Here is a 12,516-nt window from a genome sequence, read left to right on the forward strand (position 1 = left end):
TAATCTCCTTGGAACGGAGTTACGGTGTCCAGGACCTGCTAGATCTGCAAAGAGGCCCTGGCATGTCTAAAAATGACCTTAGGAGGGCAAGGTCAGAATACTTCCGCTGTGTTTATCGTATGGCAGCATTTTATGTCAACATGATAATCTTCATTCAAGCAGAACAATCAGTAAAATCATTGAGATAAATGTAAGAATGGTTCATAATCATAAACATATCTGGAAATATTAACAGGTTCAGGTTTTCCTGACTGCTGGAAAAAGAGCAGTGCCCAGGAAGAGGAGTTTTCTAATATGACTATGGAGAAAGCAAAGTCATAACAGAAAACAACCCCGTAACACTCAAAAGCTTCCGAGTTCAGCACCTCCAACACTCCCTTGAAGAGGAATCGCTTCCTTTGAATCTGGGCACCAAAACCTAAAAATGTACCTGCTTTCAGCCTTTTGTTTTTCTCTATTGATACCAACTGGATGCTCAAACAGTCCCGTAATCAATTCAGCTTTTTCCCCCTATGTGCCCAAAGTGTCTGCTGTAGCAGTTCGAGACGTGAATGCAGGAAGTAAAAAATAAAATCATAAATAACTCCAGATTTCATGTGATACACGAGAATTTGTTTGTATTAATGCCAAGCAGAAAGACTGTGGCTTAAACTGTACCCACAGGCCTAATAAAAGCTGTGGGTTTTGTAAACCACAATTCCATAAACATTTTTTTAAGGGCAGCACAATCACAGCACAAAGAGCCAGCTTTGACAAATAGGAAGGAAAGTACAAACAGTCCTGCAATGAGAAAGTACCTGAGGCTGGTGCTAATTAAAGACACCCCTTGCTGACTGCCGTCTGAAGAAGTTTTGGTTGCTAAGAAATCGCATACATTGCCCTCTTGCTCAGGATGAGTCTGTTCTTTGTCTAAGAGGTGTTGCTGAATTGCTTAGAGAGAAACTGAAACGGGTCCTAGCTGATCTAGGATTTTCAGCCTCCTGCGAACACTCTTCCAAGCCTTTCCTTGCCTTTCCCCTGTATTAAATCTCTCTCCGTCATTCACGCAGCCTGTTGTGCTGCCTCTGGCTCTGCCCCACGACCCTGGCTCACCCAGGCTGAGGCTCCTGGATCTCCAAGGTCTGTTCGTGTATCGCATGCATATAGTGCTGAATGTTTTAATGTGCTGTGCCTCCTTCCTTGTCCCCGAGCATAATACACTGACCGCCCCAGCACACTGCTAGAGCAAGCACAAAGTGAAGGTCCAGGTATCCTACGTGCCATGAAACTGAGCTGGGAGGTGGATCAGAAAAAGGGTTGGCCGAGCCCCCAGGATTTAACAGTACTTGCAGAGTATCTCCACCACCTGCTGGCAGAGCCCATTTTTGCTCCTGCAGATACATTCTGGGTTCACAGTGCAGTTATTTGGATGGTGTATTGAATTCGACTCTTGCCCTTACAAGATATCTCAGGAGAGTCTATACTGAGTACATATGGTGAGATCAAGCCCTTTTCCCTAGGAAAACCTTTGGTAACAACTGACATTCCCGACTGCAGGCACAGCAACAGCACTCAGCACGGAGACAATGTATTCACATGCTGGGGGAAAAAAAATCTCTTTGATCATCAGCCTACAAGACTGTAGGGTTTTATGGTGCAGGAGCAGGATAGGGAAGGACCAGCCAGAGAGGTGTTTCCCCTTCCAATCCCACTGCTAAATAGTGAAGATGTGGCCAGCCTGTGAACTGCTGATTTGTCACTGCAGACTCCCTGTGTTGGACATACTTAAGGCTGGTTCCGTCACTGTAACATCAACATGATGATGTTGCAACTTGGCTTGTGAGAGAGAAATATTTTAATTGTGAATATTTTTTCTTTCATTACAAATTAGGCTTTGGACATAAAAATATGCTTAAGAATGCTTTGGTGATGAGGTGCTAACGGCAGCTGGAGAGATATTTACAAGTCTGGAAATGAAATGACATACTTTAAACACTGAAAATGATTTTCAAGCTGTAAGCACAAGGATGAACTCACCACTCCTACTGCACTTCGAAAGGCTTTAGATGGACTTTGGGCCAAGCAATTCTGAACCTAGAAATGGAACAAGATCCTTTATATATATATATTTATATATATGATACAATATATGTATACTGAAAACCTGTGATAGAAAAAATTGTCTTCGTCATCATCATCTAGTTTACAGATACTGCAAAAATTGGACACAGCCTTTTCTCAATGCACAGGTTTTGCAAAAGATTTCTGTACAATGTTTATAAAACGCCTTTAAAAAAACCCCATCATAGTCCCATTGTGCTTAGTCAGAAACAGCTGTATGCTCCAATGAATTCACTGCCTTAACTGTAGTTCCAAAAGGTACTGCGTGTTGACTTGACGTAGCCGAAAGCCCAAGGATTAACATGGGATTTTTGCCTGTTTGAGCACTACCACATAACGAGAGCGTATCTAAGTCATGCCACCACAAAAGCTGATCCAACAGTGAATAGGGTCTGACCGTTCATGTCCTACGCAAGCAGAGTCTCCATGGGAAAATCGAGGGATACCTGGGCATACAGGGCTTGCACAATCCATCTGTTAACCTGGAGCAGGCTTACAGTGATTTCCGCAAAAACTGAATTCAGTCCAGTTCTGCAGCACACACTAAGGTCAGCCTAGTCTTATTCCTCCACACACTATTCTACTCCTAGCTGGTCATGTATCTTGAAATCAGTTTAGCAAGATCAAGAGGACTTCTTTTAGAAGGCTGCCTCTTAAAGAATAAGGCAACTGCAATTTTGGCTCTCATTTCCAGTTGGTGTTTGTTTTCAACAGCCCCATTTTATGGCAGGCATGGCAATAGCAATCTTCCCAAGAAGAGCCTGCCAAGGGAAGGGAAGCAAGTACCTGCCACCATTATCCCCCTGCACTTTGGTTCTGAGTAACTGGGCAGATACTGCAACCTCCGGACTGATTTGTACCCATCTGTTAGGGAAACCACACGAAATGCAATGCCGAATACAGAACTATATACAGACAGATCTGCTTTGTGCCTGCTCGCTCCCTGCGTCTTGCCTCAGGACCAGCAGCGTAGTGTCGCAGGGATCGGTTGCATTACGTTCCCGGATTCAGCCTGCTCATTAGGAAACTCTTGACGCTGGGGACTGGGTGCACGTCGTACTGATGTCTGCGGCGCTCAATGAAGGAAGCCAAGCGAGAGGTATCCAGTGGGATTTTGGAATAGCTGCCATTGTGTGGCTGCAGCCATGGATGCTGTAAACAAGTGGCTGCTGTTGGCCTTCTCCTGAAGTCTTCCTGAAGGATAACATTGATGAAATCCCTGGCAGCGTGGCTCACGTCAGAGAAGTACTCAGGTGGGAAGCTGAAATCTACTCTGCACACATTGATACAAGTCTCCTCTTTGCTTTCATCCAGGAATGGAGAGACACCACTTAACATGACATAGGTGAGAACCCCAATGCTCCAGATATCCGTGCTCAGGGAGACAGGAAGGCCTTGGATAACTTCAGGAGCTGCAAATTCTGGGTTTCCGAGGAGATGGTGGACATGGTAATGACCTGTGATTTGCACCGCATCTTCCAAATCTATGAGCTTGACACGAGGTACTGGGATTCTTAAGTCAATGAGCAAATTTTCTGGCTGTTGAAAAGATAATAATGAAAACTTTGTTATGTAATTACATGTAATAATGTTAACCTTCACTCCCACAACCATGTAAGTTTGAATGGGGCTCCAGTGCAAACCATTACTGTTGCTGTCAATTGACTGGATGTAGCTGCCAGTGTTCCCATGTAAATGCTAGTATACACGGCTTCCAAGCCAGAGTGCAGTTACATTTCATCCCAGCTTGTTTTCCCCCTGTTCCACCAACTCTTTCAGTATTTAAGATGTCTCTCTCTCTCAATGGGAGAGTGAGCATTCCCTGTATGTTCTGCTCTGGGGGCTTAACATGGATTTCGCTTCCTTCGTTGGTACTGTGAAGATTTCTAAATTTACTTCTTGCACCTTCTCTAGACTCACTTCTCCATGCATCTGCCCTATAGCCCCTCATCTTCATGCATATTTTACTGCTACCTCATGTCTACATATATAAAGCAAAACTCATAACACTACTGTTCAAATCTCTCCACTTGCTCTTCTCTTGTACAGCCTCCACCAACAAAATCAACATGCTTTTGAGCAGGATCTTGGGTCAAGACTTGGTCCATGGCTAACTCTCCTGTCACTACCACTGTGTCTCTTGCTTCCCACTTAGCAACAGAAGGTGCTTTATTTAGCATGCTTCGTTCAAGAGAACTGTAAATAGGTCACAGAAAATAGACTTCCCACGTTGTTTTTGGAAAGTGTCTCATGATCAAATAGAGAATTCACTGCAGTTTCTTACCTACAAATAATATCTACTTTTTGACAGGTCCTATAAATACAGCAGCAAATACAAACAGTCTTACTGAAAGAAACCTGGATAATGTAGCCTTTCGGGACTAATTTTCACATAAGATATTCTACAAAAAAAAACCCCTTTTTTTGTAGCAGGCAGCAGAAGAATGAAAACTCTGCCTCATATGACATGCCTGGGGATTGCAGAGTTGAGAAGTGACCTCCAAAGTGCTGCAACATCCACTATAGGAGAAAGTTAAGTTTGTCTCTCAGTCTCCATTTTTAATTGACAGTTAAGTCTGCACAAGCATCTTATAAAGTAAATTATAAATTATCTGATATCCATGGCAACCTGAATCAAAGCTGCGGACCACAAAACTCAAAACAGTTGATCATAACTTCAATCACTAATTCTCTGTCATCCGAGAACACGGGGATGTTGGTGAGGACAGCATTGTGATACCGAATCCAGGACAGTACGGTGCCTCCTGCCACGAAAGTACGAGCTGTGCTCATCTGGACTGACCGCGACACTGCAGACTGCACAAATTTCTCCTCCAAATTACAGCTTGTTCTTCCTCTGAACCTCTCCCTGGGTTTGTTTCCCACCTTCTTCCCCTCTAAGGCTCTGCAGCGTGATGCTGCTTGCTGCTTTCCTTTGCTGCTGCCAGTCCTCTCCCCCCGCTTGCCTTCCCCCTTCTCTGCCCTTGCTTTGGGCTCTCCATGGCCCCGCTGCACGCCCCAGGGTGACACGCATTCCTCCTGGCCCACTCTGAGCATGAGCCAGCTTGGTAGCTAAGGGGGCACAGCTCTGAGCCCAAACCATTCCTGTGGACTTATTTTATACCTTCCCTTCACTCAGGAGCTACTGACATCTCACTCCTGTGTCAGACATCCACCATCTCCTTCGTTAAATCCCTCTTCCAGAAAGCCCTTGAGAACAAACCAGTGAATCAAGAAAATAATAGTGCATGGCTTATTCAAAGGAAGAAAGAGACCTCGCGCTGCAGGTCAGTAAGTCCCTTCTCTGGTCACCTAGCACACGAGAGGTCTGAAAGAGAGTGCTTGTCCGTTCAGGTGACCATCTCTTTGGGGCACAGACTGCACCTCGTCACTGGCTGTACAGCAGGGAACTGTCTGTACTAGGCCACTGAATAATAGCTTCATTCTCTTTTCTTCTTACCTTTATGTCTAAATGGGCCACTCTGCAATTGTGAAGATACTGCAAGGCTTCCATCGTGTCTCTTATGTAGAAAGCTACCTTTTCCTCCATAAGTTCATCGTGGTTCATTAGATAATCTAAGAGACGACCATCATCCATCCTGCAAATGAAAAGATGAAAAGATTGCACCCTGCACATGAAAGATCACATGACATCTCCCGGAACAGTTAATATTTGAAAACAAAACTGCAATGGAAACTTTGTGACCTGAAAATGGAGGAAGCTAAAATAAAAGATCTGATGAGCATTTAATGATATCTCAAGATACTGCAGGCCATGGAAGTGGTAGAGTGATTAATTGTCAATTGTTATCCCCAGTCCTTGAAAAATTTAGCAGCAGTCTCAAAGTACACTAATTTGCTCAAGGATGTATTCAATAGATGGAGGCAGTTCCTTTGAAAAACAGATCCATTTAATTACTTGGATTTGTCTATTTATTTATAGAGCTGGTTGCATAATGCAGAAAAAAAATTCACTGACATTTTCAGCTGGTAATATGTTCTGTGGGAAAACTAACCCAATAAAAGTTTTCCACCTAGTTTTATTTATCTGTATAAATAAAGAAGAAAATAGCCCAAATATACTTTGTTGGTTATACTTTAACAAAGAAGCATTTTGGATTTCAGCTGCTATTATTTCCTTATTGGGGCAAGCATAGTTGCTATACAGCTTTTATCACTGAAAAGCATTAGAACAACATAGGTTTAAATCTGGCTGATGCACATTTACTCAAATATAAAAAGCAGACGAAACTGCCCCAATAAATCTGATGCTAGTCATTGGGATAATTTAGCTGCTGATATAATTACCCAAGCTTCACTGGAGCAGATTTATTTGTCGCCCTGAATCTTATTTGCTGTAAGGAAATGGCAGTGAAGTCAGCAGAAAATGGCCATGTCACTTGATGTCACAATCAATAGAAAACAGGTGACAAAATCTTTGCCCCACTAAAGTCAGGGTGAATTTTATCCTTGCCTTTGACAGGGCTGTGATTTCTACCCAGCAACTTGAGTAAGCCCCACATACTTACAGTTCCAAAACTAAGATGTAAGAAGTAGGAGACTCATAGGTGTCATGGATAGTGATGTACTGAGGATGCTGTAAGTGCTGTAATAAAGCTGCTTCATGCGCTGCCTGCTCTTTCTTTTTCATTTTTTTACTAATGAATTTTACAGCAACGTCCTTCCGGGTGGCTTTGTGAACACATTTCTTTACTATGGAGAATCGTCCCCTGAAAAAAACAGAATAATGAAGGGGACCCATGAATAAATCATGCCTGTTTTTCAGTACAATAACAGACTGATTTTCAAAGTGTTATTTGATTCAGTGCATTAATATTTCACAAGGAATCAGATTTATCTAGTTGTTCATAGCCTTTTCCAACAAAGAACTTCTGTCTCCTACCCTGGGAATATAGATTCTTTGGGGATTAGCAAACACTGAGAGCAAACAGTGTCACTTTGCTTTGTGCAGCCACAGTGATGTCTTCTAACAATCTCCCTTGGGATCAATTTATGCTGCTACTTTTACAGGTTCCATCTTCATTTTTTACAGTAGATCTCCCCTCCCCAGCTGCTTTAATAAAGACCCCAAACTTTCTCTGACAACTGCCTGAAAAACTTTGTTAAATAATCACTAACCAATCATTTTGTCTCACTGTTTCAGGTATATGATAAGCAATTAAGAGCAAGAAGCTGACATGAAAGCATTTAGGAAATGTACAGCAGACTAGTGCCCAGTACCACTACTGAAGGTAAAAGTACTTAATGTGAAACCATGTGCTCAACTTGGCCTATTATTAATACCTCACTCTTCTTTCTACAGAACCAGACAGGCTCCTGGTTCTTCAGCCCTTGAATTGCTTGCCCCGATCTTTGAGATAAAGAACCAAGTGCATTAATCTGACTTGCTTTTATGTCCCTTATCTGCTGCCTGCACAAAGCACCAAGGGCTGACAACATATGCAGCACCTATTTGGACTCCTGTTTAACTGACCAGCCCATGCAGCAAAGCACTTAGGCATGTGATTTAAGTTAGTCACATGCCCAAGTGTTTTGACAAACTCAGTCTTTGAAGTTTAAGCGTATCCAGAACTGGCAAATTATCATGACTTCAAAAGCCCACATCAAATCAGAGATGTCAGAGGAGATACCAGCAATAGCTGGCAGTGGCTGACAAAGACTGCACTGCCTAATCGTTCAGAAGTTTGCCTTTGTCACCCATTTCCAAGTTATAATCCTCAGATCATAATTGGTCTTGGAAAAAAAGATTTAGTCAGCCTTTTAGCCAGTCTGTATTTTAACCAAAACTTAATATGCAATGCTCTTTGAAATGAGAAGCAGTGTTCGAGCTAACTGCAAAAAGCATCTTAAACTTTCTTCCAAGGAAAAAGCCTGAGGCCATTGTTTTGGTGTTTTACTTCAGTGATAAGCAGGGTTAGTATTACCTCCCAATCTCATGCAGCTCTGCATAAGCGAGGTCAAAGTTTTCCTTCCATGAAATAGTAGCACCGTCAGCAGCAGAGTCTTTGGGAGAAGAAAGTACATTCAAGAAAGTGTAAAGTTACAGTTTCTCCTGTGGACTTTAAACTACGTATCTTTAAATTATGTGAGAATATATTACTGAAAACAGCAAACATTACTGCTAAGAGCCCAGTTTCATACCTCTCAGGCAAAGCTGAGTGTGTAGGAACACTAAAAACCACAAGGTCCCAGAGGAAGGTGGAGATAGGGTGAATTCAGAACTGTCCTGGCAGTTTGGGGCTGTTCCTGAGGGCCACAGTACAGCACAGGCAGGCTAAGGGCACGTCTGCCTGTACTGGGGAGGCAGGGCTAGGCACAGGGGCATGAGTCCAGCCTGCGCAGGCATCAGCAGCACTGAAGATGTGAGAGCTCCTGTTTCATCCAGCCCAGGCTATCCAGGCCAGTCAGAGACCTAGTTATGCGCTGCAGCTACTAAAACACGGCGAAGTCTGTGCTCTGTCCACGGCACCTCCTGGGTCAGCTCTGCCCTGAATTCCCTCAGCTCTGTGCGCTGGGGACTTGCCTCTAGCGCAGCCTCCCCGTGTCAGGGCTGCTGCTGGAGGGTTACTTTTTGCAGATTGATTTGCAGACTCCAGTTAAACTGCCCAGCAGGAGCCCCCCGGGATTGCAGGCGTTGCTCTGGGGGACGTCACTTTGTACCTCTGCTGTGTGGGCAACTCACTGGGCAGGACACAGTGCTCGAGCACAGCCCCAAGCCTCTCCGCAGTTACCTAGAGAGTGAAGTACATGCTGGCAGCGGCCTTTAACCCAAGCCATGCCACCGTGGCTGCTGTCATGGTGGAATGGGGCTGCTTCTCCCCTGCTGCAGACAGGGAGCACAGGTCTCGGGGCAGAAATCAGGGAGAAGATGGGACCTGCTGGGAAATTGCAAGAGCTTCTGTCACAGAGAGGGGGGGTTAAGAGACCTGGTATGCAGGAACAGACGTGAGGGGTCCTTCTAGAGGCAGGAGCTGGCTCTAAGCATCTCCCACTCTTTCTCTCATATTCATGCCAGCTTCAGGATCAACACTGGTACCAGGACCCATTGAAGCACAAGCCCAGCTCGCTGCACTGACCTCACGCATGGGGTGTCCTGCTCGCCCTGAGACGTCACCCCTCCTCACTGTGTCCACTCACCGTACTCAGGGAGCCTCACAAACTCGGACGGGTCGCTGGGCAAGCTGATCCCCCAGGGGTTGCTGGCACTCACTCGAAACTGGTACTGGCAGCCCGGGGTCAGGTCCTCAATGACGAGGTAAGTGTCCAAAGTTGAGGCTACCGACTGCTGCCAGACCTGTGACCCTGCATTTTAAGGGGGTAGGGGTGAGAGAAGGAGGGAGAGAAGGAGAGCTGAGGAAACGCAGTCTCACTGTGCAAACCCAGAGCCTGTCCTTGCTGCCCGAAGCGGGGATACACAGGGACATGCTAGAGGCCCTTTCATAAACCGACAGCAGCATGAGAACAAAGCAAGCACAGTGACTTGCTCTGCCCAACTCCTGCAAGGGAGCGTACCCTGGGAGGTTAAAATCCACCGGCTTTTTAAAAGACAAAGCTAAGGCAGACTGATTTATTGCTGCTAAACCAGATCTGGACAATAAGGTGCTATTTTGTGTTGCAGCCACCTTCCAATCTGGCTAAATGGGATGCCCCTCACTTGACTGATAGTGATGGAAAAACCACAGCCTGAGGACAAGATGATAAACGCAGAAGTCTGGCAGTGGCTGCGTACTATCTAGCAGTGGCTGCATACTACAGGTGATTTCTCCGGGCAGGCAATAAGACAGACAGGAAAGGAGGACTGATTTGATGGCAGCTCAGCTATGAGAGAAGCAGTAGCAGAAATACTGCAAGAAAAATATGGAGGAGGTGGGAAGGAAGTCCCAGGTGAAGCTGAGAAAGCCCTTCAGTGCAGTCAAAGTGCTTTCACAGACAAAGTGCTTTCAGAGAAAGTGGTGGCAAGAGGGATGCCTGGAGCTGCCAGAGGAGAAATGGCTTCCTGAGGCTTAGCATGGTCTCTTTGCAGATAAACAGGACTGCAGCAACGTGTGACTCTATCGCGTGTTCCTCCTCCTAATGGAAATAAAACCTACATGTTGCCTAACCTGTGGCCTCAAAAGAAGCAACACTTTTTCCATCTCATAGGAATATACATGGTAACAAAACAGAAAAGGACCCCTAGTGACACTGAGCCCTGTCACATCCTGTAATTTCTTTCATGAATGTATCAAACTTTTTATCTTAAAACTACTGAGTTTACGGCTTTTTAGCTTTACATTATTTATCATGACCCATTTATTTAATGTATAATACTGGAAAATTCATATTGCCAAGTCCCACTTACAAGATCAAGGTTGATTATGCAGGGGAAAGTCAGTGATTCCTTTGGAGTGGGAGGAATACTGAAAACACTTATGCTTTTTACTATTTGTTTTGATGGCTGTTGTTAATAGAAGAGCTTTTATTCTTTCTCAAATGTGCCAGTCACACTGATGGCAACGGCGAGGGTTAAGGCAGAGTATTTGCTAAGTAGAGGGATTAATACAATGGTGTGATTAAGTCTGCACATTTACTAACATGGGATAAGCTTTTCTGAAGGATGAAGGGAAAGAACAGGAGGCCACATACGGAAGGCAAGGTTTACGGCCCAGGTAGCATCACACCTTCGCAGGAAGCATGCAAAAAGGGATGTGACTCATTGCAAATGCCCTTGACAAGAAAACATGCCTGTGCATATAGGAACAACAGTGCATTTATTATCTGTTTATTTTCACAGGGGGGAAAAGAATGGTTGGTGTTAAGAACCAGTGGATTTCAGAGCTCAGCTTGAAAAGTATGCAGGAATCTGCAACACTATCCAGGCCAAAAAACAATGAGGCTGCTTGTTTTTGCTTTCCCAGGAAAAATATGCCAGAATGGTTTGACTGATACCACAGTGGTAAAATGCAAATGATGAAAGGATGCCTTACCACTAGATATGTTTTAGCGTACTGGATATGTTTTAGCCTAACACACTTACTGGCCTTAAGTGACTGGAGGAAACAGAAAGGTGTGTGATGTACACAAGAAGCTGGACTGTGTAATAGAAGGGTTTCTTCTGGCTTTGTGATCTATAAGCAATAGAGAGTGGCACCAGTAGTGGTGAGGATGGTTTGGGGGAGCTATTTCTCCATAAAGGAGAATTACTTCATTCTCATTTTCTCAGCTGGTGAGCACAGCCCAGACCCCTTACCTTCTTCTCTGTACTCCACAGTGTAGCCTGAAATGGTGCAATTTCCTGTGCTGGACGGGGGTAGCCAGCGTAGGATCACAGAGGTACAGCTTCTCTCCTGAGCAATGGGGCGATTTGGGGCAGCTGGGACACCTTGGGAACAGAAAACATGCATACAATCCAGCAACATGTCAAAAAGCGCTAGTGCTTTAGTGTAAAGATTTGGTACATTGTTCAGGTCACTAAGCAGTGGCTGTGCCTTGCAGAGGGAGCATCCTGGTTTACTGTGTGTCAAGAGAGCAATCACAGGAAAGGCAATGCCACGGTCTCCTTCACCGACTACCTCGGGTCTGACACCTCTGTACCAGGAGCTAGAAAAAAACAGTGGCTCTTGCATGCCCTGCTGCCTGGACAGGGTTACACAGTATTATAGCACAGTGGGAATTTCTTTCTGCTCGCAGCTTGTGATAAACTTTAGTGCGACTCCCAAGTACCCGTTTTCATAGTAGCATTTAGGGAGCAAAGGGAAGCAACTGCAGTTATTGATCGTCACCGTCACTGAGGCCAGCTTGCTAACGTGCACGCCTGCCACGCTGGCCTGCGAGAGCGGCTGGGCGAATCGCCCCTCGCGTGCCGGGGAGCTCAACTGCTGTAAATGCAGAGTCTCTGCCTGCAATTTCTGCTGCTAATCTTTGTTCCAGCTCAAGACCTGATGCAAAACCCATGGTATCAAGGAACACAAATATTCCTGTGGACTTCACTGAGCAGCAGGTGAGGTTCTGGAGGAAGGGAGGTCGTTACCCTTGAAGTGTCCACAAAATGGCACAGGAAAGCCATTCAAAGTGATCCCGTGTGTATGGCACCTGGTATGTTTGGCAGTAGATTGACAAATGAGCAGTATTACCTCTGCGTTTTGCTCAGGGCTCCCTTCAGCACAGCAGCAGTTAGTGCAGCCACTAACTTGTTTTGATGAATTGGGGAAATTATATTTCTAGGGCAAATTGTGAGAACAAACAAATCAGCTTCTAAACGCTTGTGACACTCCTGCGTCCCTAAGTCACCACTTAGACATCCATCTCTATGCCATCCCCTTCAATGTGGCAGGCACCTCTCATTTCTCACACTAACATATCCTTTTCCAGAGCTGGAGGTCATGAGCAATCAGCTCATCATTTCATCTTTGTTAC

General features: G+C 44.9%; 1 protein-coding gene across 1 annotated transcript in view; it reads right to left on the reverse strand.

Moving 5' to 3' along the window:
• Positions 1-213: 213 nt before the first annotated feature.
• KALRN (kalirin RhoGEF kinase) overlaps positions 214-12,516 on the reverse strand; it is a 526,992-nt gene continuing 514,689 nt past the window's right edge. Inside the window, exons 56-61 of the mRNA XM_064514688.1 lie at positions 11,351-11,482; positions 9,259-9,423; positions 8,046-8,124; positions 6,630-6,830; positions 5,561-5,699; positions 214-3,639 (exon numbers count right to left, since the gene is read on the reverse strand). Of these exons, the coding sequence (XP_064370758.1) occupies positions 3,094-3,639; positions 5,561-5,699; positions 6,630-6,830; positions 8,046-8,124; positions 9,259-9,423; positions 11,351-11,482 (1,262 nt within the window). The 3' untranslated portion in view covers positions 214-3,093. The remainder of the gene's footprint in view (positions 3,640-5,560; positions 5,700-6,629; positions 6,831-8,045; positions 8,125-9,258; positions 9,424-11,350; positions 11,483-12,516) is intronic.

This window comes from Dromaius novaehollandiae, chromosome 7, assembly GCF_036370855.1.
Source record: "Dromaius novaehollandiae isolate bDroNov1 chromosome 7, bDroNov1.hap1, whole genome shotgun sequence".
Classification (NCBI taxonomy): Eukaryota; Metazoa; Chordata; class Aves; order Casuariiformes; family Dromaiidae; genus Dromaius; species Dromaius novaehollandiae.